The sequence below is a fragment of the Pholcus phalangioides genome, unplaced genomic scaffold, assembly GCF_987345545.1.
Source record: "Pholcus phalangioides strain wild (caught in Gottingen) unplaced genomic scaffold, Ppha-v1.0 ptg000017l_1, whole genome shotgun sequence".
Classification (NCBI taxonomy): domain Eukaryota; kingdom Metazoa; phylum Arthropoda; class Arachnida; order Araneae; family Pholcidae; genus Pholcus; species Pholcus phalangioides.
This window is the reverse complement of record NW_028301610.1, coordinates 12,095,367-12,122,205: the sequence shown is the minus strand read 5'-3', so window position 1 is coordinate 12,122,205 and position 26,839 is coordinate 12,095,367. Positions and strand designations below refer to the sequence as shown.

At 32.2% G+C, this 26,839-nt stretch overlaps 1 protein-coding gene across 2 annotated transcripts in view; it reads left to right on the top strand.

Annotated features, from left to right (window-relative positions):
• Window positions 1-25,928, top strand: part of ASPP (Ankyrin-repeat, SH3-domain, and Proline-rich-region containing Protein) — a 195,355-nt gene extending 169,427 nt beyond the window's left edge. For both annotated transcript variants that reach the window (XM_089246204.1, XM_089246205.1), the window contains 10 exons: window positions 1,024-1,306; window positions 3,317-3,507; window positions 5,208-5,855; window positions 8,098-8,492; window positions 12,038-12,468; window positions 14,085-14,383; window positions 15,969-16,102; window positions 22,237-22,403; window positions 24,010-24,209; window positions 24,919-25,928. In XM_089246204.1, coding sequence (XP_089102330.1) covers window positions 1,024-1,306; window positions 3,317-3,507; window positions 5,208-5,855; window positions 8,098-8,492; window positions 12,038-12,468; window positions 14,085-14,383; window positions 15,969-16,102; window positions 22,237-22,403; window positions 24,010-24,209; window positions 24,919-24,954 — 2,784 coding nt within the window. In that variant the 3' untranslated portion in view covers window positions 24,955-25,928. The remainder of the gene's footprint in view (window positions 1-1,023; window positions 1,307-3,316; window positions 3,508-5,207; window positions 5,856-8,097; window positions 8,493-12,037; window positions 12,469-14,084; window positions 14,384-15,968; window positions 16,103-22,236; window positions 22,404-24,009; window positions 24,210-24,918) is intronic.
• The last annotated feature ends 911 nt before the right edge of the window (window positions 25,929-26,839 follow it).

Here is a 26,839-nt window from a genome sequence, read left to right as displayed (position 1 = left end):
ATCTTTTGAAATGGCCGTTTTCAAAAATCCACAAATCGCCTTCATGTTGGAAATGCAGTAACTCATCTCTCACGAGCTTAGAGTATTGAACCACGATTGAAGTTGCTTAAATTGTGATAACTAGTCATTTTCACTGCTTCAAAAGTTCTACAGATCTCTGTCATATTATATACGTGGCCAAGGGCCAATTAATGTACGTAAGTAATGGTGTAATGAAACTTGCAAAAAGGGCATGCCCTATATCAGCTTTTCGCTGATATAGGGTATCAGTCTGGCATTTCAGTGAGCATGTCATGTATTCATGATACAAAATGGCCGTACCATGATGAATATGGTTCATGTTCAGTGTTCACAATAGAAAATGTGATGTTCCTCTCTCCCAAATGTTCAAAGAAAACTAGTTTTTTTCCCACTTCAAATTTAATATTTTGTTGGTCTTTTTTTTTAATATCAGATTATGAGAAATGCTTTAACCACTTTAGGTACAAGCTTTTGGCAAGAAATTTGGATTATCTCTATTTAACAAATTCACAAAAAACCTGGTAACCTTGTCATAAACTAACTGCACGTTAGTAAAAGGAAGAAGGGAAAGAAAAGGAAAAATTTTAATAGATAATGTAGATAAGAGAATTTTTTTAAGAGTCTGCGCTTTTCACCCTCACTCTATATCTTCTCTTTCACTCTTACATGTATATAGTGGAAAAAATGCATTACATGTGTGGGGAAAAAATCATTAACAGGAGTATAGAAAGAAAGAAGGGAAAGGAATAACAACTTTCATAGATAATAGGGTTACTATAATGCTTTGCAATAATGAAGAGAGAGGAAAGAAAACACAGAGAGTTTGAATTTATTCCACTGGTGTTTGGATGTAATATTACACCCGTGATGGTGAAGAAGTTAAATACTCTTGTCCAAGTAAGAATATGTACAATATATATATATATATATATATATATATAGTGACTGTCATAAATATATAGTGTACTTGTAAATACTTATCTTATCTTCAACTTTTTCCAGCTTCCAGAGGGTGGTAATATGAGCTTATCAGAGTTGCGGCAGATGGCAGCCAGGCAGCAACACCAAATTGAAGCTCATCAGCAACTTCTTGTGGCCAAAGAGCAACGATTGAAGTTTCTGAAGCAACAAGAAGTTCGGCATCAGCAACAGCAAGGTGTATCAGTCGATGCAGATCGTCTCCGGCATCTGAGAGAGAAGGTTGAGCTGCAAGAGCTGAAGCTAAGACGTCTACGTGCTCTTCGGGGTCAGGTCGAGCAACATCGTTCAAACAATACCAACCTTAGTAAGTTTTGCAAAAAGTGTCATTAGTTTTATTTAAGTCTGGTGGTAGTGAAACATGAATAAGTGAAATACCACTGAGTCAATCCATGCACCTCGTCTGCTTTCGTATTTGAACATAAAATGCTTACAAGAATAACTTTGAAAAAAAAGAAGATCAAGTTGAATAGGTAATGTTTTTTAGTATAACCTGACCATTGGCAGAATTACAGGGGGGAGTAATACCCCTCCCCAGTGCAAAAGGTGGAGCCAACTGATCTAATGTATATGCATATATTTATGAACTGGCATCTCATCATCATCCTGCCCTCTCCCAGACGTTCAAGTCTATCTCCACCTATGAACCTGATCACTTTCACTTTCAGTATGGAAGACAGATGGCTGCACTTCTCGAATGAAAGACACATAACTCTGACATTGTCATAAATACCTTAAGACCACACAGCACTTTTGGGCATGCATCGATTCATAAGAAATGTCCCAGAGGAATCCTTAGAAGATGCATGCATGGTTTAGTAGTAGTAGTAATACAAGCTAACCTATTGTATGTACAATAATGGTGTGGTACTATGGTATGTACAGTAATGGTATAGTACTATGCTATGTACCATAGTAGGACTATATTCCAGCTTCTCTTTGTGTCTGTTTCCAAACTAAAACACAAACTTAATCTTCTCCCTCTAAGTACTCACTGTCTTTCTGATTAACCCTGCTTTTTTTAAATTCTCCATGGACATCCAAATTTTGATACTTCCAGTGTCATCTCTATGCCAATATATATCTCTAGAAGACTTGACCATCCACATAAGGTAAACCCTATCTCTGCTTCCACCAACTGCTTTAAATTTAGTTTCTTTCCACATACTATAATTAACTGGAACATACACCCCTCTACTGTCATTGATTCACCCGTATCCTTTATGTTTTCAAAAAATGTGAAACATTACTTCTGTCATCATCAACTGCATTCATTCATAGTTAGGTGGTGTGTGTGAACTTGCATTTGCTATAATCTTCTTATAATATCCTTCCTGAAACACATAAAGCACTATGTTCTATCAAAGTTTTATTTCAGTAATGGGGAATTCAACCTCAGCAAACACAGAACATTTAAATGAAAAATGAAATGGAGCAATTACTTTATTATTTGCAGATATCTTGTTCATCTACCAGTCTTATATTCAAAACAAACTCATACAGAAATAAAAATAAGAGCAGAATATTTAAAGTGAATGCAGTGTGAGTGTGTGGTTGGGAGTGTAGTGTGTATTGCTAATATAAAAATCAGTAGTGCCACTGTTTATCAAATAAATATATTTATAAAAACATACGAGGTTTCACAAAAGAAGACTAAAAGGCAAATACAACCAAAAAATACCAAATTTATCCCTATACCAATTTTTTTTATGTGTATTTGAATTTTTGTTGATCTTCCTCTGTGGTTATATCAGGCAAACTGTTATTATTCATTCTTCCATGCAAGATTCATTGTTCAATTTGGTATGTTATTTTTTCATACTCATAATTTCTTTTTTTTCAGCAACAATTACACTAAAAAAATAACTTTTTATGATATTCAATGCATAAATGCCAAATATGAATTACATACAGATATTTTTTTACAGATGTTTGTTTTTTCCTATGTTTGTTTATGTTTCAACTCAGAGGTGCCTGTAATGATTTGACAGGTTTATTACAAACAAGTTTTCAATGAAATTTTTTTTATGTTGTGCCCCTTACGGAGGTTTAACCCTTAAATCATACAAATAGTCAGAAATATACCATACCTTTCTTCCTTGTATTGCCAATCACCAAAAAAACAATTCAGCAGCATACAATGCTCATCATCTATTCCTGATGGGAGCAGTTAAAGGGTTAAGCATGTAATCAATGTGACTTTTCATTCTTACTAATTATTTCATTTCTTCTCTTGCAAAACATCAACAAAAATCAATTCTAAATACCTACCAGTTTCTCTTAAACTTTTATATTTTTAAACAATTTATTTTTTTAGGTGCAGAGCTAGAATCAATACGTGCATTGTTCAATGAAAAAGAAAAAGAACTTTCTGTTGCTGTTGCTAAAGTTGAAGAACTGACAAGGCAACTTGAAGATGTGCGAAGAGGAGATATGAAAGGTATGAGGCAAGGCAGTACTCCATCACCTGCTGCATTGGAATTCCAAAAACTAAGGCGAGAGTTACTAGTAAGTAAAATAAATTTAAATTTTTATGTATGCAACTTACTTTGTAAGTTTATTAGTTTGATTGCATATAATAAATTAAGAAATTACAAACTGTAGCTGTTTTTGAGATGAACCATGTATGATTTAAAATATCCTGTTCTTGAAATGAAAGATAATTTAATAAATCATTAATATAACCAATAATCAATCTACATTTCTTTTTTTAGTTCTGAGCCATTTATGGCTAGGTATTCTTGTAATCTAGTTTAAACTAAACAACCATTTGTAACCAGGGTTGAGTATTTGATGTCAAAAATGAAAAATCTCCAAAACTGATATAGCCCTTTCAAACCCAGATAGCTCAAATGTAGAGGTTATTTTTTCTCACTGTAGATATTCTTTCTTAATTTCAAGATTTCATTCCTGATTTCAAGGATTGTGAATGTTTTATAGTTAAAGTCAGGACTGAACTATTTCAGGTTAAAAAAAAAATATCTGCAACAATAAAGAGCAACCCCCTTCCCCATGTTTGTGCTGCCAAAAACTAGTTTAAACCATCTAAAATGAAAACTTAATGTTTTTAAATAATTTTTATATATATTAAACAAGAAGAAATTAACTTTTATGCAGATAAAAAGATTTTTCCATGGTTTGAACTATTCTCAAATTTCCTAACATTTATCACTATTGCTAGATGCAACTTGGCATACTTAAAGAGTTTCCCGTCACTTATTCTGTATAGTGATATGCAAATTTTTTTCTTTGACATTTGAGAGTCTGAAGGCATAAAGTAGTTTTTGGTTTTAGCTATGCATACTCATATAAAGGAATGCATTTTAAATCTATTCATTCTGATGATCTGTTCATCATGGGAGCTCACAGATCTGCAGAATAATATATTGCAATATGTTCAATTCATACATCTATATGTATGCCATGTACATGGCCCCGTATCTTGCAACAGGATTCCTAGGTTAGGACCTTTTGTGGGACCCCAGACCTAATTTTTCACAGGCCTCTCTTTAGTGGATTTATAGTGTGAAAGAACAAAAAAGACACAATTGTCCCCTCACAGATTAGAGCTTTGTCAACCCCACCCTTGTGGAAGCCATTGCCATGTGTTTGTGTGTCTCATAATTATTTGGTTAACCTTTTGCCAGTCAAATTAAAATTTGAGTTGATTTCCTTAATTTTTTCCTATTATTTTCCCTTCTGGTCCTTTAAAAATATCAACCATAAAATTCATGAAAAAAACTTCCTGTGTGTTTTCTGGACTTGTCTATGTCCATAGAAACAACATTAAAATAAAAAACAAAACAATTCAATTTTATTCTACCACAAAAATAGATGATTTTAAAAAGTTAAATTTATGGCATAAGTGCTAAAATGAATGAAATTTTTGTTTTGTTAACTAAGTTTGGAATCTCACGTGTTCAGGAAAAAAAATCAAGTTCTTTTATGTAAGAAAAATATTTTTTTTTTCTAATTAATAGAACCAGTGTTCCTAGGAGAAACATTGGCTATTAAAAGCTTAATTCTTTTCTCTCATCCATAATAACATTAAATAAAAAAAGGAAAAAATTGAGGATAAAAGACTTGATATGTTTAGCAACTTTTTAAAATAAATTAATAACATTTTTAATTTATCTATGCTGATTGTTTGCTTGTTATACTAGATAAAGTGATATTAAATTATTACTATATATTTATCTTTGTTTTAGTATCGTTCGAAGTTGAACGAACAACAAAATGCACGTATTGCTCAACAACGTGAGACTCTTGCTAAACGGCAGTCTGAGATTTCTCAAATGGACCAAAGAATAGCAGAACTTCAGCAAAGACTGCAACGGAAACGGTTGTTGAATCAACAGCTGAGTAGTCAGTTGCATTCTGCAAGCCGCACACGCCCTAGAGCTAATATAGCTGCAGTTGAGCCATTGAAACGAACTGCACAAGAAATTGAGCTCATTCAAGATGACCTTAAAGTATCTGGTGAGCAGCCAAGTGAATTTGCACCAAATAAAAAAGACCCTAAGTATCAGACTTTACCATATAACACAAAATTTGCTGGACTGAACAGTCATGAAAACAGTCATAATAAAGGGTCACCAACTGTGATGAATGGTGAACTTGAAAAGCATATACTTCCAAACAGTGGACCTCCTCCTTATCCTGAACCACCTAACAGATTCCAATCTCATCACAAGCCTTCTCCTCCACAAGGACTGGGAAATCTTTCTCCCCGGCCTTTCGGTTCAACGTACAGTACATCCATCCTGAATTCAGATATGAAAAGAGGACAACATCTTTCTCATCCTAGATATCCAACATCAACGTCAAATTCTTCTGTAATAAATTCATCCAATAGTGTAAGTAAAATTCTATATCTATTTCTTAAAATTGATTTTGAATTGTATCTGAATCAAGATTTTATCATATTAACAGAATAAAAATAAAATTTAATATTTTTTGTTTATATCTATTCACTTTTATAATGTATAATATTATATACAAATCACATTATATAGAGTGATTAACTCAGGACTTAAAAAAACTAAAAAAAAGTAGAAAAGATGTTTTTTAAAAAAAGAAAATACTTGAGGCTGAAATTTGAATACAAAGCAGAGATGTAACTAGGCTGGGGCAACTGAGGCACAAAAGTTTACACTTGTTTTGCATAATCATAATGACCCTTTCAAGAGGGACCCAAAGAAAAAGTCTGTCGCTGGGGCCACGAGAAGGCATAATACGGCCCTGATACAAAGTGTCATGTTTCTTGTGAAACCTCTGTAAGATTATTATTATTATTGGATAAACAAGCTCTGTTGAAGGTAGTGGTTTGGAAGGTGAAAGTTACAGGGAAGTTAAGTGGGCAGAGTTGAAAATTTTGAGAGGCAGCAAATCCAAGTAATTGATGGTCAATAACATCATATTAGAACAGGAGAAAGGTGGAAAAATTTGAATAACCAGCAGGCAGCAAAACTATAAATCTGTCCCTGAAGGTAGATGACAACACCTGAACACATAGCATGAACACTACTTAAACATAAACACATAGTTGGGTTTCACAATAAATAACTTTGACATAGCTTTGGAGGTAAAACCGTAGTAAATTGCTACATGGCATTAGAATAAGAAACATGTGCTGAATATTATAATAATAATATCTTTATTGTGCATTAGGCTGGAGCCCACAATGCAAAAAAAAACTAGTACAAAAAAGGAACGCTTGGTTGGACAACATAGACAAACACCTAGATGCAAAATGTAATATAAACGCTTTAAAAAAATAAATAAAACAAACAAAAAAAAAAAATACAGAGCGGAGGGAAAAAAAAACACAGAATATAAATACAAGATAAACCATTGATGTTTCTCATTTCGTGGCAAGTTTTAGTGTGGTTGTAACTTATTTAAGGTTACATAAAAAAAGAACTGAAACAACGAATTCTTTCCATCTCGTAAAATATTGGATAAATCACACAACGATAATGACTGAGATCCAGAAACTGTGAGACGTTGGCCAGCAAAATGACTGCAGTTTGCAATGACGTGTATTAAATCAATTTCCCCACGATAATCACACCATTGACATCGGTTAGAAAAACGATTTAGGCCTCTAATAAAATTACAACAAGCTTGTAGTAAAATAGTCTGATATACGGGATTCCCTTGAAAATTCAGGTACTCCTCGGGAAGAAAGAAACTTTTAATATGTTTATAATATGGGTTAAAATTGCTTTCTTCAATTCTATTTCGAAAACTGTTAACAAAATTTTCCGCGATTATGTGCTGAATATTATTAAAGGCTACAATTGTTAACGTGAAACCAAAAACCAAAGAAATGATTAAAATTAATCAAATTTCATTTTATCCAGAAACTTGATAGTATCTATTTTGATAGACCAAGTACACATTTCACTTTAGATCAGCACATTCTGCATTTCGTGAAAAATACTTAAATGGTATTTATCTCTTTCCCATTATTAAATAAACAAAAATAGCTTTAAATATTATACATACATTGGTTTTTAAAAACCAGTAACTATAATGCTTTTGTCTCTCTCCAAAATTCATGTTTTTCCTATATATATATATCAGCCACCTCGTTGGGCATTTTGCCTGTTGTGGCTTTGTATTTGAATATGATCCTTACATATTTCTGTTTTTTTCTAAAAAATGAATTTAAAAACTTGAGTTCTCTTTTTTATAGATTTTTTATGTTAACTTGCAAAGATCTTTGCAATAACCTTTTATTTAAAACAAAAACAAAAAAAAACCTAATAATATTGCAAACTTTTAGATACTTTTCAAAAACTGAAATAACTTTTGACAAAAGACAGTAAAAGATTTTGTAATTAAATCATTGTAATAGCCAGTCTGCATTTTAGTTTTAAAAGATTAGAAACACATATTTAGAGGATATAATTTGTAAGTGTTGTTTTCTTATGTTTTTGAGATAATGTGTGCAAATGCTTTTGATATAAAGCTTAATTATCAAAGTTGTGTATTTTTACATTTTTAGAGAACTAGAATAAAATATTTCTTTTCTTGAATATGAAAGATGAATATTCAGTATGAACTTTTGAACAGTTTAATCTTAATCAACAGCTGACTGTTTCTCATTCAAAAACCGTTACAACAACTGCTACAACTTCAGCTGGACCACATCGCACAAAACCTCATCCAGGAAGCTATCCTTCTCATCAAGTCGTTCTTCCACCAACAGTAATGACCACAAGTCAGGTCAATACCAATCGAACAGTTCCTCAAACTCCAGTTCGACAACATCCCTCACCTGGTTTTGGTTCCTTTCATCAGCGAGTTAATGATACAACTACCAAACCAGCTGTACCACCGAAACCTGGAAATTCTAGCAAACCTGTTCCTCCTCCACGTCAAATACATGGTGTGGGTACTTTGCTGAGTAACCTTCCAAAACCAGATACTGTGGATCAGGCTCTTTCAGTTTTGAAAGGAAGCAACAGGAGCTTAGAAGACTACAGGTATTATTTTTACACCTAGCATATTTTTATACATAAATATTGCATATTATAGAATCTTGTCGAAAGAAAACAGTTATAAAATTTATTGTCTGAAAATAGGAAAAATGTGTATTTTAATTGAAAAGATAAGTAAATGAAGCATTAAAAATGTAATAAAAAAATTATTTCTCTTATTTGCATTGAGAAACAATGTGATAATGACAAAATTGTGTAATGAGACAATGAGATAGGAGCATATAAAAATAAAACAGAACATTTGGATAGAAATATCAAGAGAGTTAAAATAAAAAATTGAAAATTTATTTCAAATTAATTAAAATAAACTCATAAGCCATTCTAAATTAAATTATAATACAAGTTGACTAAAAATAATAATGTGAAAATCCAACTTTTAAAGTAAAATTCTCGTCCCACCAGAACACCACCTTCTGACCCTGGGGGTTGGTGTAAAGAGATGAACTGGGAGAGAAGAGATGTCAACAAAAACATGAATTTGGATTCACTTGATGATAATGTTGTCTCTCCATATAATGATAATTCCTCTACAATATTATATTTTAACAGTATTATAATAGAGTATCATTATACATATCAGAATTTCATTATACATATCAGAATTTCATTATACATATATATGGTGTTCATAAAATGTTTAGAAAAAAATTGGAGGAATGATAGTACCCATCAAGATGGACAATATTTTCAATGGGACAATATTTACAATGGAACCTATGGTCCAATCCACTCAGAGTGTCAGAAAAGCATAAAGTAAATTGTCTACATTGAAGTTTGAACAGTGAAAAAATAGATATAACAAAATCATAACAAAAGACATAACAACATCCTGCAGATCAGTGAAAGACTCAAAGGAGATGCTCAAAGTGACATCCAAAAAAGGGTGTTGTTTTTGCACACAGTTCACATTAGTAAATGAATAACTGGTGTACCCTCTTGTAACCTCTTGGTGTTGTATTGATCTTGTCCATTGCAACAAGGATTCTTGTAACAGAATCTTCCTCAATCTACAGATATCTCATACACCAATGCTTTTAGTGCCCCACAAGAATAACTCCGGTGGATTTAGGTCTGGTGAGCAAGGATGTAATACTTTTAAAGAATCAAGTTTGTTTCAGCTGACTTCAACCTTGATCAGCCAATCAGCTACAACTGTTGTGATGCTGTTTCTTCTCATAAGAACTTTGCATATTGGTGAATGATTGATGGTTATGTTCTGGAGAAGTGCTGCCAGGGTTGGCAGGTTTTTGATGCATGGCTGTTTTTGATGGTTTAAATCAATGGTCTAAACTGTCACATCAAAAACTCTCTGTCAAAAACCTCAAATATTGCTTTTCAATACAAAAATTCCCATTGGAAATACAGACGTTAATTGCATGTAATGTTTGAAATGACTATGTTATACAAAGAATAAATACTTAATATGATTGTAAAATAATTTTCTACTCTCTACAGCATTAATTTTGTACAATGTATATATTGTTTTCTTATAAAATATACAATTTGAATAGAGCATAGCATAGAAGCTGAAGTAAAAACTGAGGCACTATACTATTTAATATTCTTTGATTCCAGATGATTCTTCACCTTCCAAAATTTCTTTAACTGCTTATATATGTGTATTGATATAAACCACATGCTGTACTCTTTTCATAACAAATAGGTGTTTAAAAATGCCATATATGTAATTTTGATTTCTGTTATTATTAAATTATCTAGATAATCACACTGCTACTTAAAAAAATATCCTTGTTGTGGGTAACATTAGAATATATATCTAGCAATCAAAATACTGAATTGTAGTACTAAAATGTCTTTTAATTTGGAGTGCTGGCTTGTATATGGTGCTTAAGAAACTCCTGTAACTTATTCTTAGTGCAAAAGTAAGAATAACTAAGTTTTACTATGATATGGTATATTTACTGGCATTTATATAATACAGTGTTTTTCCAATTGAAGCTGTATTTAAATGTGCAAAACAATGCTTTGGGTATATCAAGTCCTGCCAGCTCTTGTCTTGATTGAAAATACTCTTGACTATGAATTTATACAACCTAAGCTAAGAAAATTTTTGGTGATAAATTAGTTTAATTAGTGTATTGACAGATGCTGTGTGATAATTTTTATATGGAATAAAATTTTGGGCAGATCTGAAAATTTAAAATTTTAAAATACATATTTTAATAAGTAAATGTTTTCTTATTTAATATATCTATCAGGTTAAAAAAAATTATTTGACAACATTGACAATAAGTTTTTCACTGTTTCAATACTGTGTTTCTGGGGTAAAAAAAACCTAACCCTGATCCCTTATCACATATATTTTGAATAAACAGTTCTCTTTGACTTAGTAAACTAAACAAAGATAATAGTTTAGATAAAATGAACCATAAAATTGTATATCATCTGTTATAGATTATTTGTGTGTCGAAAAATTCAAAATTGCAAATTATAATTGGTATTCTGTTTTGATTGTAATAAATTAGTGCTTAAAAATAAAGCATTGTAATATGCAAAAAGGTAAGTTCTCCATCATGTTATATACCTATTGTGTTCAAAACATTATCCAAAAGTATTCATTTAGGTTTTTGATGGTTTTCACAGTTTTTGACAGTTTAAACGATTTTTTGACACTTGTGATGTCAAAAACCCAACCCTGAGTGCTGCTTTTCTAGCAGACCAGAAATGACATCAGAATTAAGAACTTGTGCTTGTTGGACATGTTTCTAAGTTTTGCTTTCCTGACCATCTGAATGAATTGTATCCATAGGTCCCATAGGAAATGTTGTTCATCTTGATGATGAGTAGTATCATCCCCCCCCCCAATTTTTTCTAAACAGGAACATCTTGTATGTAAAGAAAAACAAAATTAAGCTCTGCCATTTGGAATTGGCAATAGACTGTGTAAGTCCCAGTCTAATTAGCCCTTGTGAGTATAAAATGGCTGTGGTGGTACAAAAATGATTCATTTTCAACTAAACTAAATTCCAAAAGCATTCAGATCAGTCTGACCATAAAGAGCCAGATCTACATGTTCCAGCCATGATATGAGGTGACTGACTTAAATTTTGATCAATCTTTATAATGTATCACTTTCTAGTTGGTGAAAAATGACCATATTACCTTTGGAGCTTTGTCATGAGGATGAGCCAGAAAATGATTATATTTATGATTTAGCAGCAGTTGTTGAGGAAAAAAACAACTGCTTGGCAGACGGAACTTTGAAAGGATTTTGCCAAAGTTAAGAACCAGGACAGGCCACAGATCAACAACATAGATTGAAATAAAAGTAGAGAAAAGTTTTGATTCAATAATAATAAAGATTATCCTTTCTAGTGGAAAATGCTGCCACAACAGTGGCACGATGAAATGATTATTACTAACATAGAAAAGAAAATATTTAGAATGCTATATGCTGAAACGAGTGTGTTTTAGTGTCATCATTCTCTGTTTATCAAAAAAATTAGTTACTAGAAATATATTTGCAGTGTATATGGTATTAATCCTGTAGTTTTCAAATATATTTTCAGAGCAAACTCAAAGTTTACAACTCTCAGCCCTCAAGAAAGGATACAACCACCATATCATCATGCTCAGCAGAAACCTGATGTTCATTCTGATGCCAACAAAGAAAACAATAGTCAGAACAGTTCAGGAAATGATACTAATTTATCACAGAATCATCCATGTGGGAAGAGTGATTCTTCTACACGTTTGGCTGAAGCTAGTACAGTTCACATATCTCTGAATCGACGAATTGGAATGCCTCCAGCTTTTTATTTTCCTGAAAACCAGACACCTCCATCAGACCTTAGTTCATCTGAAACTGCTGATCGCTTATTGTTAAAACGTACTCCTGAAGATCAGTACGCTGATAAAATGATCCATGAATCTAGTTTACATACTACAGGCAATGAATTGAATTCTGAAAACCTGGTGAATAACTCGAAAGAAAGCTCAGGTTAGGCTAACATTCACATTATAATTTTTTTATTGCACATTGAAGTTCATGCATTACCTTATCTTACAAATTTTATAGATATTTTTTCCATCATAAAATTATATTTTCTTATTGCAAATTATGTAAATCAAACCTCTCAGAAATGGTTCAGATATAGCTTATGTGACCTCTGTTTCCCTGGTTAAAAAAATAACTCATAAATTTTATTATAAAAATGAAAAATAAAAGTCTATATATAGTTCAATATTAATACTAAATAATTATATATATATATTTTTTAAAAATGTTAATTTTATACCATAATGTGTTGTGTGTTTGTAAGAAAAATAGTTATGTAAAAATATCACATGTTCCAATTTTATATGTTCATCTAAATTTTTATTTTAAACTACAGTAGGGCCCAGATTATTTGAGATAATGTGGAACAAACCAACGTCTTATAACCAATAACAGATAATGCAGACTTATCAGATTTAAGGTAAAATTTTTAAAGACCCGAATGATGGAAATTGCATAAATGCACCAAGGTTATTTTAAATTATTATATAATGCAGTAAAAATATTAAACAATTATATATTAATACAGTATAAAATTACATCAATACAGTGTAAAATTACATCAATACAGTGTAAAATTACATCAATACAGTGTAAGATTGCATCAATACAGTGTAAAATTACATCAATACAGTGTAAAATTACATTAATAATTGTGCTTACAATTTATAATGTTTTGAATGTTATTGTGCATACATCAAAAACAGTATTTTCACATAACACATAGAGCTAAGGATGTAGTTGAAGTTGTTTGTTGTAATGCAAAGTGTTTACATCATTTTACTTACCTACTTTTTCAAAATCAATACATGAAAAGCATCTCAGAGAAGCACTTTTATCAAAGTTTCAGTGAATAAAATTCAATAGACCTATATATACACTTATTACCATTGTTTTATTTTCTATTATCATTGATTAACAAATATGATATCTGTACCTCAAAGTCAGAGAAATGTAAGTTCAAAAACCAGATTTCATAAGCGAGCCAGACACTTTTTAGCATCGAGTTCAGTGGGAGTTACTATGAGTTGATCCTTTCTGTCATAAAAGACATAGGTACTTGGACTCATGCTTAAAGCACTGATAAAAAACAAAATTGAACAATTTTATTCACAGTAAAAAAAATTTATACATTAGGAAGAAACACAGATATGATGAATGAGAATACAGATGTATCTTTCTCCTAAAATCTGTCTTTCTGCATATTGATAAATTCACTTTTCTTCTACAGATGATGCACACATCTTTTTTAAATGAAAAAAAAAAATCCACTGTTGTTTAATGATAGTAGCTGTTGCTTTATTGCATCTAATTGCAGCCTTTGTCGTCTTTATTAAATTGGCTGAGTATTTTTTCTTCAAATGTGTCCAAGAAATTCAACATACAATACATATGTAATTAGTTTTGCACTAGTTTTAATCTCCCTTGTTGAACAGGATTTTCTGTAAACCAGCTGATCCCCTGTCCCAATTTAGCTGGATAATGGAAGTTTTAATGTATTTCCAAAAATAAGAAATTGTTCATGTATTCTGATTATCATCATTTTAAATTTTTTACAGTCTCTGATGATTTCAATGCTTCATCAAGTAGTGATCCCCCATCTGACTCTGGAGTAGTTTTAGGTAGCAGTAGCAGCAACAGTAGTGCCACTGACAGTACTGATCGTACTCTTTCATCAGATCAAGATTCTTCTAGTGAAAAACCAGTTGGTGCAGTTCTACGTAGAGTTAAAAAAGGGAATCTTAAAACTAAAGGTGCAGTTAAAAGTTTTCGCCGTGTGAGTTTTGATCCTCTGGCATTACTTTTAGATGCTGCTCTAGAAGGTGAACTAGAACTAGTGAAAAAGACTGCCAAAGAGGTAGGACAATGCAAAACTAATTGATCTTTACATCCTTTTGATATATGTTGTTTCTATTTTAACCCTTCAATATAAAAATTTTTAGTTTATAATTTAAAATTATTTATATATGTATATCTTTATTTCCATGTCTTTAATGTAAAATTTATCATTTATGTTTTTTCTACTGACCAGTACACAAGAAAATTATTGAAATTTTTTTCTTGATGCTATTCACCTAGTGGTGAATTATGTGGTCACTGATACTCAGGTGAAAAAAAAAGACTAGATTACAAAATTTCATAAATCAAAACAATCTCATGTGTGAAAATAATAACTTTGTTTTCAACTGACGGTGTGATGAATGAAATAATGCATTTGATAAACTAGTTCCAATTTATTTTGTTGGAGTTGATATATTCAAGGAACTGTTTATATAAATTTTTCATCTCTTCACAACTTAGTGCATTAAACAAATGAGAAAAGCTATGTTGTAATCATTCAAGCATCTGTAATATTCTATTGAGTTGAGTGCTATTAGTATCATTTTCTCAATTATTTCTGAAATAACCAGATGAATTATAAGTGAAAGTCTAAAGTTTTCCTCTAAATACAAAGAAACAAAGGAAAAATTAATTGTTTTACTATGTATAGCAGAAATAACAAGATAGATTTACAGAAACTCATTCATATTCAATATATTATGAGTGTAACCTGTCTACCAACACAAAATGTGCATACGAGAACTGTGCATGCTGAAAATACTTTAGAAGGAACTTATTTTCCAAATTTTCTAAGCTTTGTGTAGAATATCAATTGAATAACTTTAATTAAGTCGTTCAGTTGCAAAATTTGTCAAGTGCCATCCAGATTTTTTTACAGGAAGTGAAAAAGAAACTTTTGTAGAGTGTATTTTTTGAGCTGACTGCTAGAAATTTAAAATTTTAACTGCTTAACGTCAACATTTTAACAAGCAGTCAGATTGTAAAATACACTCTACAAAAGTTTTTTTTCACTTTCTGTGAAAACATCTGTATGGCATTTAATGAGTTTTGCAACTGGACGACTCAATTACATTTAATACAAAATGCATCCTAATTTTTTAAAATAGTCATGTTTAATTCTCAGACGCTCTTTATATTTAGCTCAATTTCATTTTTGTAATTTTTATTGACAGAATAATCAAAATAAAATAGGCATTCATTTTTAAATTTTTACTCATTTAATTTATTTTTCAAGAACTTATTGGCAGTGCTATTGGCGAATACAAAGGAGGGTTTTGGGGTTCTAACACCCTCGAGCCAAGATTATAGTGTTATTTTGCAGGAAAAAATGTAAACCCCCCTCAGAAGGAAAAAATTCTGAAAACCCCCCTCGAGAAAATTCTGCGTATGCCTATGGGTGGCACCATTTTGATTTGGGAGTGTATGGCGCACATTTGCATGAAATAATGTAAATGTTTCAGGAACAATGTTGAGTTTTGAATTAAAAAATGGAAAATCTCTTCCGGAAAGAGTGAGAAATTGTAAGAGGTTTAGGTTTTAGGAGTAAAAATTTTTCTATTAAAACTCACCCTCTCTAATTTTTTTTAAATTTCTTTGCTAAGGTTCCTAATCCCAGTGCTGCCAATGATGAAGGAATAACTGCATTGCATAATGCGATATGTGCAGGACATTTTGAAATTGTGAAGTTTCTTGTGGAGCACTGTTGTGATGTTAATGCCCAAGATAGTGATGGATGGTAAGTTTGCTTATGATATATTATTTTCTGTTTAATCATTATATTGAATGTATTGCATTCACATCCCAAATCACAATATCACACATTTATATTTTCATTTTAAAATTATTTTTATAATTTTTATCATGATTATTAAAATGGTATGTTTCAATTTCAGCAAAGGAAGGTTCTCTATCTAAGAGGACCATCATATTTAATTTATATCTGACTCATTCTTTTATTTATTCTTGTAAAAAAATTCAGTTTTTATTTTTGCCACAAGATGAATAAAATCAGTTAAAACAGTGTTGTGTAGGCGAACATGAAAAAATCCAAATGATAGAGTAAAAAAAGACTAAAAACTTGATCCTTATGATCAAGGGTGGCGTAAGCAAGGGTGAATCCAGGCAGCAGGTTGCAAGGGATGACAGCCTAAGCTTTCATTTAGATACACAAATCTTTAAAAATTAAAAGACGCCACGCACTGTCACTCTTTTGGGCCATACCTTGACAACGGAAGTGTTGAGAAAACAGACAGGGCCTGGGACCATAATACATAATACCAGAAGCAAACAAGAATGAACTCTATGCTCTACTTCTCTCGAACATGGTGCAGGAAAGTCTGCATTTTGGTTTGGCCATGGCCCCCACATCCTGCAGCAGGGATGGCGTTAATAAGGTTCAACTGTATTCAAAAAATTAGAATAATTGAAAAATTCAATCCTTAAAGGAAGGAAAATATGAGGGTTCATCAACAAGAGCTGACTTTAAAGTAAGTTATCTGGCATAATTAAGAACAGCAAAATAATTTTGGGACATGTGGTCAAGCACATTTTTGGTTAAATGAGGGTGTACGGCTGTGGGCAGGTAAACAATCAGGTTGATCTCAGAGTCCCCTTCGGCAAAAGCCCTTTCTACCTCCCACCATGGATGTCTTTAGTGGTGGCACATGAAGTTTTTCATCCCGGTGGCAGGTGAGCTAGAGCCTCCCCCTGCTTATGGTTGCTTTGAAACACTATGGTTTCGTTCTCAAAGGAATAAAATTTTTAAAAATAAAATTTTCTTAGATTGAAGAAAAACCCAAAAATACTGACTGTCATGATGGATACCAGCAAAAGATTGAAAGACACAATGAGCACTTATTTAGTAGTAATATTTCCTTCATTTGTTAAATTTTCTGATTGGTTTATAAAACAATCAGAAAATTTCACAAATAAAGGAAACACCACCACTAACTAAGCGCTTGTTGAGTTATTCAATCTTTCATTGGTGTTCATTTTGATATCCTGCATTTTTGGTTCTTTTCATTCAAGACCACTTCATTTTGAAAAATTTTAATCTGGTGGGAGCAAAACACATAGTGTTTCAAAACAATCATAAGGATCAAGTTTTTAGTCATTTGGATTTCATTTTTATATTTGCATAGGCAACATTGTACTGGCTTTTTTGTACTGGCTTTATTATCTTGTATTATTATCATTATTATTTCATATTTACGTAGATAATCCTCTGCGTGACTGTGTATTCCATATAATACTTGTTAAATCCCTTTATGTACAGGGGCAAAATATTTCATTCTTGAGTAGATGGAAGAAATACATTCAAGCTTTCCTATTATTAAGATTCTTCATTAGTAACCGTATGAATTAGAATTGTTTTTTTTCCTTTACTTCAGCATTATTATTTTTTCTTTTTGCTGTTGCTGTGGTTTGAAGAGTGGAAAAAATTAACAGTATATGTGTAAGGGAAGGGTGGTTGGAAAGAATGGAAGGTGTGTTCCACTCATCTCCCCCTTTTCTCAATGTTTACAATATCTCTTTAAGATATCATTTTCTTAGACTTATCACTCGTACTTCAACACTCTTTATTGTCCAAATTTTTTATCAAAAGCCTGTACATGAAGGGGTTGAAAAAAAATTGACTAGCTATTGAACATTTGAAGTGATATGTAAGAAATAATGCAATAGCTATACAAACACAGTATGTAAGTTATATTCCCTATGAATTACAAATAGTGATATGTCATTTAAAGAAATAGCAAACAGTTGTATTATATAAATTTTCTGAATGTTAAACCAGATAGAGTGGATGCTGGAGAAGGCAGGCTTTAACTACAGGAGTTTATAAAAGTATCCATACTTTTCAGACTATTATGCCATCTAAAGTGAATGCTGATTAAAATGAAAGAAATAAAATGTCAAAATACAAGATATACGGAAGACTGGATGTTGTGAAGATATTTATTATTTCAGATGTTTATTTTTTAAGGAAGGAAAAAACTCATCTCTGCCTCCACCGGGAGTCGAACCCGGGTCCCTCGATTGCCGGACGAGTGCTCTGACCACTAAGCTACAGAGGAGATAGAGATTTTCCTTCGCTAGAGCGTATATATGCCGAACGGAACCGTGCAATGGACGGTGAAACCGATCAGCTAATAGCTCATTGACGACGAGCCACCAGAGGGCTATATATATGACATGAATGTCGCTCTCCACTTGTTAATACAAGATATACGGAAGACTGGATGTTGTGAAGATATTTATTATTTCAGATGTTTATTTTTTAAGGAAGGAAAAAACTCAATCAAAAGTCAAAAATGTCAAAAATACTAGTTTGAACCAGAGATTAAAAAAAAAAAAGTATGCTGATAATAGCTAGTTACAAGTTTAGTGGTTGACACATCAATCATGTGGTCAAAGTGACAGACTCCCATCAGGAGGACCCAGGATCAAACCCCACTGGCAGTGGTTAACTGAAGTGCATTTTCTGTGGTCTCCCTATTTTGAGGCATGAGTGAGAGCCACTCTCACCATTAAAGTTTTCATTAAAATATGAAACTATGGCAAATCCTGAAAAACTATGGAAATCTGATTTATTTATTTTTTTTTTAGAAACTTCTTTTGTTCAAGGATTGCTTTGAATTCTATTATCCTATCGAGTACAAAATGACGTCATGCAAAGACTGCATCTCCAAAGAATAAATATAAAATTAATAATAAATCAACAATTGAAATTCAAATTTCACTCGCAGATGACACTGTAAAATGAAAAACTTGACATGTATATATTTATTTTCTGTGTCTCTGTCTTTGTCAATTCAAATCTACAATTTTATACCAATGTTTGCCAAATTTTGTATGTGTACCAAACAGGCCCCAACTTAACCGTTTATAGGTCGAACTATGAACAAATATAATGCCACAACAGGCAAAATGCCCAACAAGGAAATCACTTATTGTTTTGAAATTTGGAATTCAAGGTCTTTTGCATGCCTATACATAGATCAACTTTGAAATTTGAAGAAAAAATTTCTTTCTTTGTTTTCCATGATGTTTCATAAATGGAACATTGTCACTTGGGGAGAGGTGAAAGTGGAAACTGGTATCGCCTATATTCTCATGATTTTTTATTTCTGTTCTCAGTTATCACGCGAAATTTTCTATTTTCTTCTACAAATTCAAATTTGCAACACATACCAATTTTTTAGCATGAAAATGTATGCGGAAAATTCATTTTTTTTTCTAATGTCCATGATAAAAGAAGGAAAACATCTTTGATGGGCCCTGTTTCTCACATTGGTAGAATTTATACATAGTTTTTTTGGTGATGTCTTTGCATCCCAGACACAATATAATGGTCATCAGATGACCTGCCATCTTTCTTCAGTTGACAATGTGGACTTGGATGAATAATTAACCTTTCCTTTGTTCATGGAAAGTTCATTGTCACTTTTCTTCAGAATTCCAAATGTGAAATAAGATCCACTTCTCGCAACTGTGAATGAATTTTCAAACATGCTATAATGGTCATATGGCAAATCTTTTGATGAGCATGAGTGTTGCACTTTTTCTGCCCTACATCTTTTGAAGAACATGTTTGCGGAGTTCCTAATACCTGATCCTTGTTGTTGCAAAATATATCTAGCATTCCACTTACATCAATTGGAACTGTTGTCACTAGATCATTTTCAACAATAACATCTTCATTGGTGATGTTCCCATTTTCATTAGCAAAGTAATTGGCATATATCTAGGAGTTATAAATATCCTACTAGTTATATGTATCTAAAAGTTTCTAAATATCCTACAGCTTCTTCTAATGTGACATGTCTTTTGGACATGGTTATATACAGCTGAACATAACAAGACTATTTATGATTGCTGATCTGGGTTTGATTAGTCTGTGGTTCACAAAAAACATGTATTTATAAGAATGCAAGAATAAAAAAGTACTCACCCAATATAAATATAATCAATTCAGCCCAGTAAGCACATTCCTCTGTGTCATATTACCCAGAATTGGCCCCCTGTACACATGTTGAATGATGACAACACCCTGGAGTTTGAATGGGAAAATTGAAGCATGCTCTAGAATCCTGCTCTCTTGAAAGGTCAATGTTCCATAAATGGAACATGCATATTTGAACACGCATAGCTTGTTCACATGTAACAGTACAAAAAAAATTGATTTACTTTGATTTATATATCAAGTGGTAGAAACACACAAAATAATTTTCAATTTACTTCAAATTTGAAATTCTGGTGAATTTTAATCGAAATGGGGGGAAAAAATTTCCAAAAAAATGTAAAATTTCAAAATTCTGCCAAAAAAAGTTTACATTAACCTGAAGTTTCGAAATTTATTTCAAAAAATACTTTGAACTCTTCTCTATATAGGATAAAAAACTGGAAGTGTTTAAATCAATTTTTATCTGATATTTTTGTAAATAAAAACAATGTTCCATTTATATATGGAACATTGGCCTTTAACACCCCTAAACTATAGGCTATGTTAAAAGTTCGTCAGAGTTGGGCAAATGCTCAATAGGGTCAAAAACCTGTCCAGCAACAATAACTTTTGGAATGTCTACTTTGGTTGCCTTGGTACCCAAATGAAGTACTGTCACTTTTTTAGTGCTCCTTGTATATGAAGAAAACCCGGGCAGTGCCAAGAATTACTGTTAGTTAGACAGAATGTCAGATTTACAATTTTTTCTAAAGTTGAATAAAATTGGTTTGAATTTAAAAAAGTCATGAGGAAAAAATTGAATTATTTTTTCGGGCTCCCTCTTCCTCCTCCCAGTGATGAACATTGCCACTACAGGGAGGCTTAGTTCCAAGGTTGGCATGTACATCCATGGCGGTAGACTGGAGTTTTGTTTGGTTTGAAAGAAAGAAAGCAATTCAAACACTCAAATCAATATGCCGCTTGGGAGTCGAGTGGTTAGGGTACTAGCTTCTCACTGTGCAGGTCTGAGTTTGAATCCCGGTTCGGGCATGGCTGTCTACTAACCTAACACTAACAAATTCCCTGGATGGATTAAGCTGATCCCTTGCGAATACGTGAAGATTATGTTTTAAAAAAAAAAGCCTTAATTTATTATAAATGTGTTATAGAAACACACACCTCTATACACCGACAAGCTGAGAGGGTTGTTAGTAGGCATCAAGAGGAACAAAAATTACATAGATATTTTCCTTTAGATAGAGAACATGGTGTTGCAAACCACATTGAAAGGGTGAAAATCACGAAAAACGCATGCCGGCTCTGAGCCCAGAGGAGACGGAAGGTGGATGTCAGTTAATCGTTGAATGCATTCGTGGGTTCGCTCACCATATCTGACGTAAGCAGCATGGCAAAATGCCTGTGGACACGCCAGAGGATCTCAGCACTGATTGTCGTCTCTGCGGCAGATATCAAAAGCATACCTGGTATCTTCGAGCATGTTCGGGAATTGTTTTTATGTCTTTGTAGACTGTGCAATGACGTCAGCGGCCCCCCACTTCCAACAACTCTTGTAATAATTAATCAAAAAATCTTTTTATTGTTATTATTGTACTTTTTGTCATTCCAGTGTGACGTCGAAACTTGCATGCATTTTTCGCGATTTTCACCCTCTCACCGTGGTTTGTGACACCATGTTCCATTGCAATTTTTGTTCCTCTTGATGTCTACTAACAACCCTCTGAGTTTGTGGGTACATTAACAGAACACCCTGTACATACAACACTTTCCAGCATGCAATAGTTCATTAGAAATTCATTCCACGGAGGGATGTTTATAAGGAGCATGTGCAATTTAGTAGTAGTAGTAGTACATTGCTAAGTTTTATATATATGCTAAGTTTTTTAAAATTGTGTATAATTTCTTACCAGGACACCATTACATTGTGCAGCATCATGTAACAATCTAGCTATGGTGAAATATCTGGTAGAAAGAGGAGCATGTATCTTTGCAACGACACTCAGTGATCATGAAACAGCTGCTGAAAAATGTGAAGAGGATGAAGAAGGGTTTGATGGCTGCTCGGAATATCTGTACAGTAAGTAATGTGGCTAAACTATAAATAACATCTGTATGTTCTAAAAGTTCCAGACCTGTTTAATTACAAAACAATGAGCATGGATAACAGCTGTTTATGAATTTTTTCTTTTTGAAGTAGCTATCCTGTGCAGCTACACATTTATGCCGATGTCCATGTAAAGATATTTATTTATTTATACAATAATGTTGGCCAAGGCCTAAACATGAGAATGCAGTTGATGGTGACAGAAAAAAAGTGTTACATTTTTTGAAAATATAAATAGCGTGGGTGAATTCATGACAGGGGAGTGAGTTCCAGTTAGAAATGGTATGCAGAAAGAAGCTAAATTTAAAGTAGTCAGTGGTCAGTGGAAGCGGAGATAGGGTTTATCTTAAGTGGATGATCAAATCTGCTTGAGATGTATGCTGGCTTAGAGATAATACCGGCAGTATCGAAATTTAAATGTCCATATGAAAGCAGATTACACGTCTTTTAAAACATGACAATCCTGTGCTTCCCTCACAAGCTTATCCTAGTTTTACCTCGTATGACCTTTTCTTTTTTTCCAATTTGAAGAATTCGCTCAAAGAAGCAACATTTCTCAAGTTTAAAATATGCAGCAACAGAGGTACCACAACCATTGCTGCTGAACTACATATGCACATGCATCTTAATGCATGCCCCAGGAGCCTCAAGAGAAGAAGCAGGCCTTACAAAGATGAGATGTGGTTGAAATTTTTGGGAGTAAGCAAGTAAATTTTCCAGGTAGGGCCCCAAAAAAATCACTTGGCTTGGAGCCCATGACACTCTTAAGACAGCCCTTCATGTGCACCTCATTAACATTCTTCTGAGGAATATCTAAAGGAATGGTTACATGAAAGAAAGTATTTGTATGTAAGTCTGTATTGTGTGTGTTCTCAATGTATTTTTGAATGTATGAGGTGTGTTTGTTATGTGTTTGAAATGCTGCCAATTACCTTTTGAATTCAAAGTGTATGTGGCAGGTATATGAAGCATAACAATTATAACCAAGGTACTATAAGATGTGGCAAGAAAAAGCTTGCAATCAGAATGTATATCTACAAATAGATGCCAAAAAAATGGATAAGTGCGTAAAATACATAGCTACTTCTAAGGAAACATTGCATAACAGCTCTCACATCTGCACTCATTAATTTAAAAAATTTGGGAACATTTTGAACATATTGGTATTTGAAGCTATTTTTTTCCAGTTTTTATTTATATTCCAACACATTTAAAGTATAAATAGCAATTATATCACTATCTACACTATCTAATTACTTGATGTTAATTATTCTTGCCACATGTCATATCAAATGTTATTTAACATTATAGTAAAAGCAATTCTACTGAATGATGAATTTTTGCAGTTTATCAGTGTAATGATAGTATTCTGTTACATATGCTCTCTCTTATTCTGAAAAAATAAATAGAAATTCATTATATTTAACACCAGTATAATTTCTGATTCTGTATCTTAATGATCCCTATTCTTAAATATGTATTTAAAAATGGTTCAGTTAAAATTAGATTTTGATGAATATGATTTCAGTCATGTATTTCAGTCACTTTGAAGTTTATTTTAGAAATTTTATATTTTCAGGCATGCAGGAGAAGCTAGGAATTTTAAATGGTGGCATTGTCTATGCTCTTTATGACTATGAAGGTCAAAATTCTGATGAGCTTTCATTTAGAGATGGAGACCAGTTAGTTGTACTTAGAAAAGGAGATGATCTGGAAAGGGAATGGTGGTGGAGCAAACAAAATGACAGAGAAGGTTATATACCTAGAAACCTACTAGGAGTAAGTAATTAATAAAATATTTTGCTGAATCTAGCTGTTTCCGAATTACAATATGAAATCATTCAGAGATTGATATTTATAGTTTTCAATCACAATTATCAGCTCTTAGAAACATTCAATTCTGAAATCTCACAAATTATAATTCAAAGTAAAAGTAAAACTTGAGTAAGATATGTTATATTTTAGAATCCATTATATATTTAGCGAAAACCCTATGTATCACCTGTATTATATATCACCTATATAACAATATTACCCTCTGATTCCAATTTACTTTTTATAGTTGATATATTCCACCTATAACAATAGCTCCTTTTTAACAATATGAAATAGGCATTTCACTGTATTAGTATCAGTTTGATCCTATGTCAAAAAAAAAGAATACAAGCTTTAAAAAATTTGTTTCTTTTTTTATTGGTCACACAATGATAAATATGTTTTCTCTATGAGAATGATAAAAATTAATTTCACAATTAAAAAAAGAAAATTTTTTCAAATGAGTGTAAATAAACAGTCTTTGTGTGTGAACTACAAACTGATTTTCTGAAAAAAGAATGTTTTTCTGGAAGAGGAAAAGTGAATGCAGTCTAAGATGTGCATTGTAATTGTTTATTTTTTTGTCTTGAATTTAATTGGAAATTAATTGAAAAATCACTAAAATTGATCAATGTCTTTATTATGACACTTATCAATGTCTTTTATTTTTCAGCTTCACCCACGTGTAACAACTAAACGTGAGCAGTAGTGTGTAAAGCTTAACAGAATTCAATCATCATCATCCATTTCATCATCCTTTTTTGCACCTCTATATTACAGTACCTTTTTCATTTCTCTCAATAACGATTGAAAGAAAATGAGAAGAAAAAAAAATTAGTAGCTGTTAATTCACAACACTGTCCCTGCCTGGTTGCAGGAATAAGTTGTTTGTTGAAAGTTTTATGCTATGCAGCAGGTGCTTAAGTATTGTTTTGTTTAGCAAAATGCAACTATAAAGCCCTGCACCATATTAAATTTAAAAGCTTTTACAACCATTTGGATTCTTTTCTTGGCACTTAAGAAAATGATTCTCATGGTTCAGTTTTGAGAATTTGTATTTGTAGCACAGTTCTTGCATTCCTCACATGTACATGAAAACTCTATTATATATAAGAACAAAAAAGAGCTTTTCTGTAGTTGTTTTTTCTTTTCTATATTTTTGTAAAAAAACTTTTATATTTTGTATATTTTATTGTACAGACATACCTTGGTCAACACATTTCATATCAATAATTTAGAATCATAATTTGCTTTTCTTATCTTAATGTGTCTTTTTTTTAATTATCATATGAAATAGTCAAAAGAGAAAGCAATATTTACTCAAAAATCTTCAACTGAATTCTTTGAAAGTTATTAAAATTATGAAATTATCAAAATTAAGACTATTTGCATGAATTCAAAAAGTGTAACAGAAATAAAATGGGAGTTTGTTGACCCAGTGCATGCTATGTTGATATGAACTGTAGGATCTTCATCAAAGTCGAATATATCTGAAATTTGTATATTGTCTCATTTTATACTATATTCATGCTGTAGAATGTTCTTGTATCTAGAAATACTGTAGCATAGAATATAGAAGATAGCTGCTGAATGTAAATACAAAGCTTTTTCCTGTCATGCAGATATATTTTTTTACAATCAAAAGTTGCAATGTTGTATAGAAAATATATATGTTTTTCTTCCTTTTTTGGAAGAAATATTTCCGTCCGAAATAAAAATGTGAATAAAAATGTTTTTTTTGCTGTTTAGTTGCATATGGCATACCACTTTCCTTTTTTTTAAAGTTTCTTAAAAATAGTAACAAAAGCAAACTGTAATATATTCTCTTCTCAATGAAATCCTGATTCCTTTTCTTGTTATTTCTTCGAGAGAGAAACAATCTTAATTAGATTTAATATAATATTATTACACGTACATTTGTATACTAATTATTGGCAGTTTAGGATACATGTAAAAGTTTATTTATGTGAAGTATCCTATATATTTTTTAATTTTTGGCCAATCAGTTGCTTTGATAGATGATTAATTGATTGAACAATGTGATACTTCCTCTGATAGAGAGTGAAAACTTAAGCCCTATTCACATGTGCAATAAATCATCCCAGGAAGTTCCAGGTAATGGGGATTTTCGCTACAAACCACTCACATGACGTTTAGTTTATGCGAGTAATCCCTCTCTTCTTTCCAGAAGTCATCACTGGTTATGTAGGTTGAACGGAACTGGTTGATTCAAGATGGCTGAGGAAGGAGCTTACAGTAGTTTTCGCGGCACAAAGGATTATGGGGGAGAAGGTCGGTGTCGACCACCAATCCACCCCAAGAAAGATAGGCTTTTTTTGTGTGATGAGCTTCTCTCCCACCTTTTTTTTCCCTACGAGGGGAAAAAAGTTGTCATGCCGGTAATTATCACTAAAGCAATCCCCAATCTTACTCATGTGAATGGAGCTATAATGTACTGAAGTCAAAAAACATATGAAAATGTATTACCAATGTACATTTGCTCTTTGGTTTCATATCAAGACTTCAATTTTTTTTTTTTTTTTTTTTTTTGCTTCACAAACTTACATACAATCAATTGATAGTTAGCTGGTCTC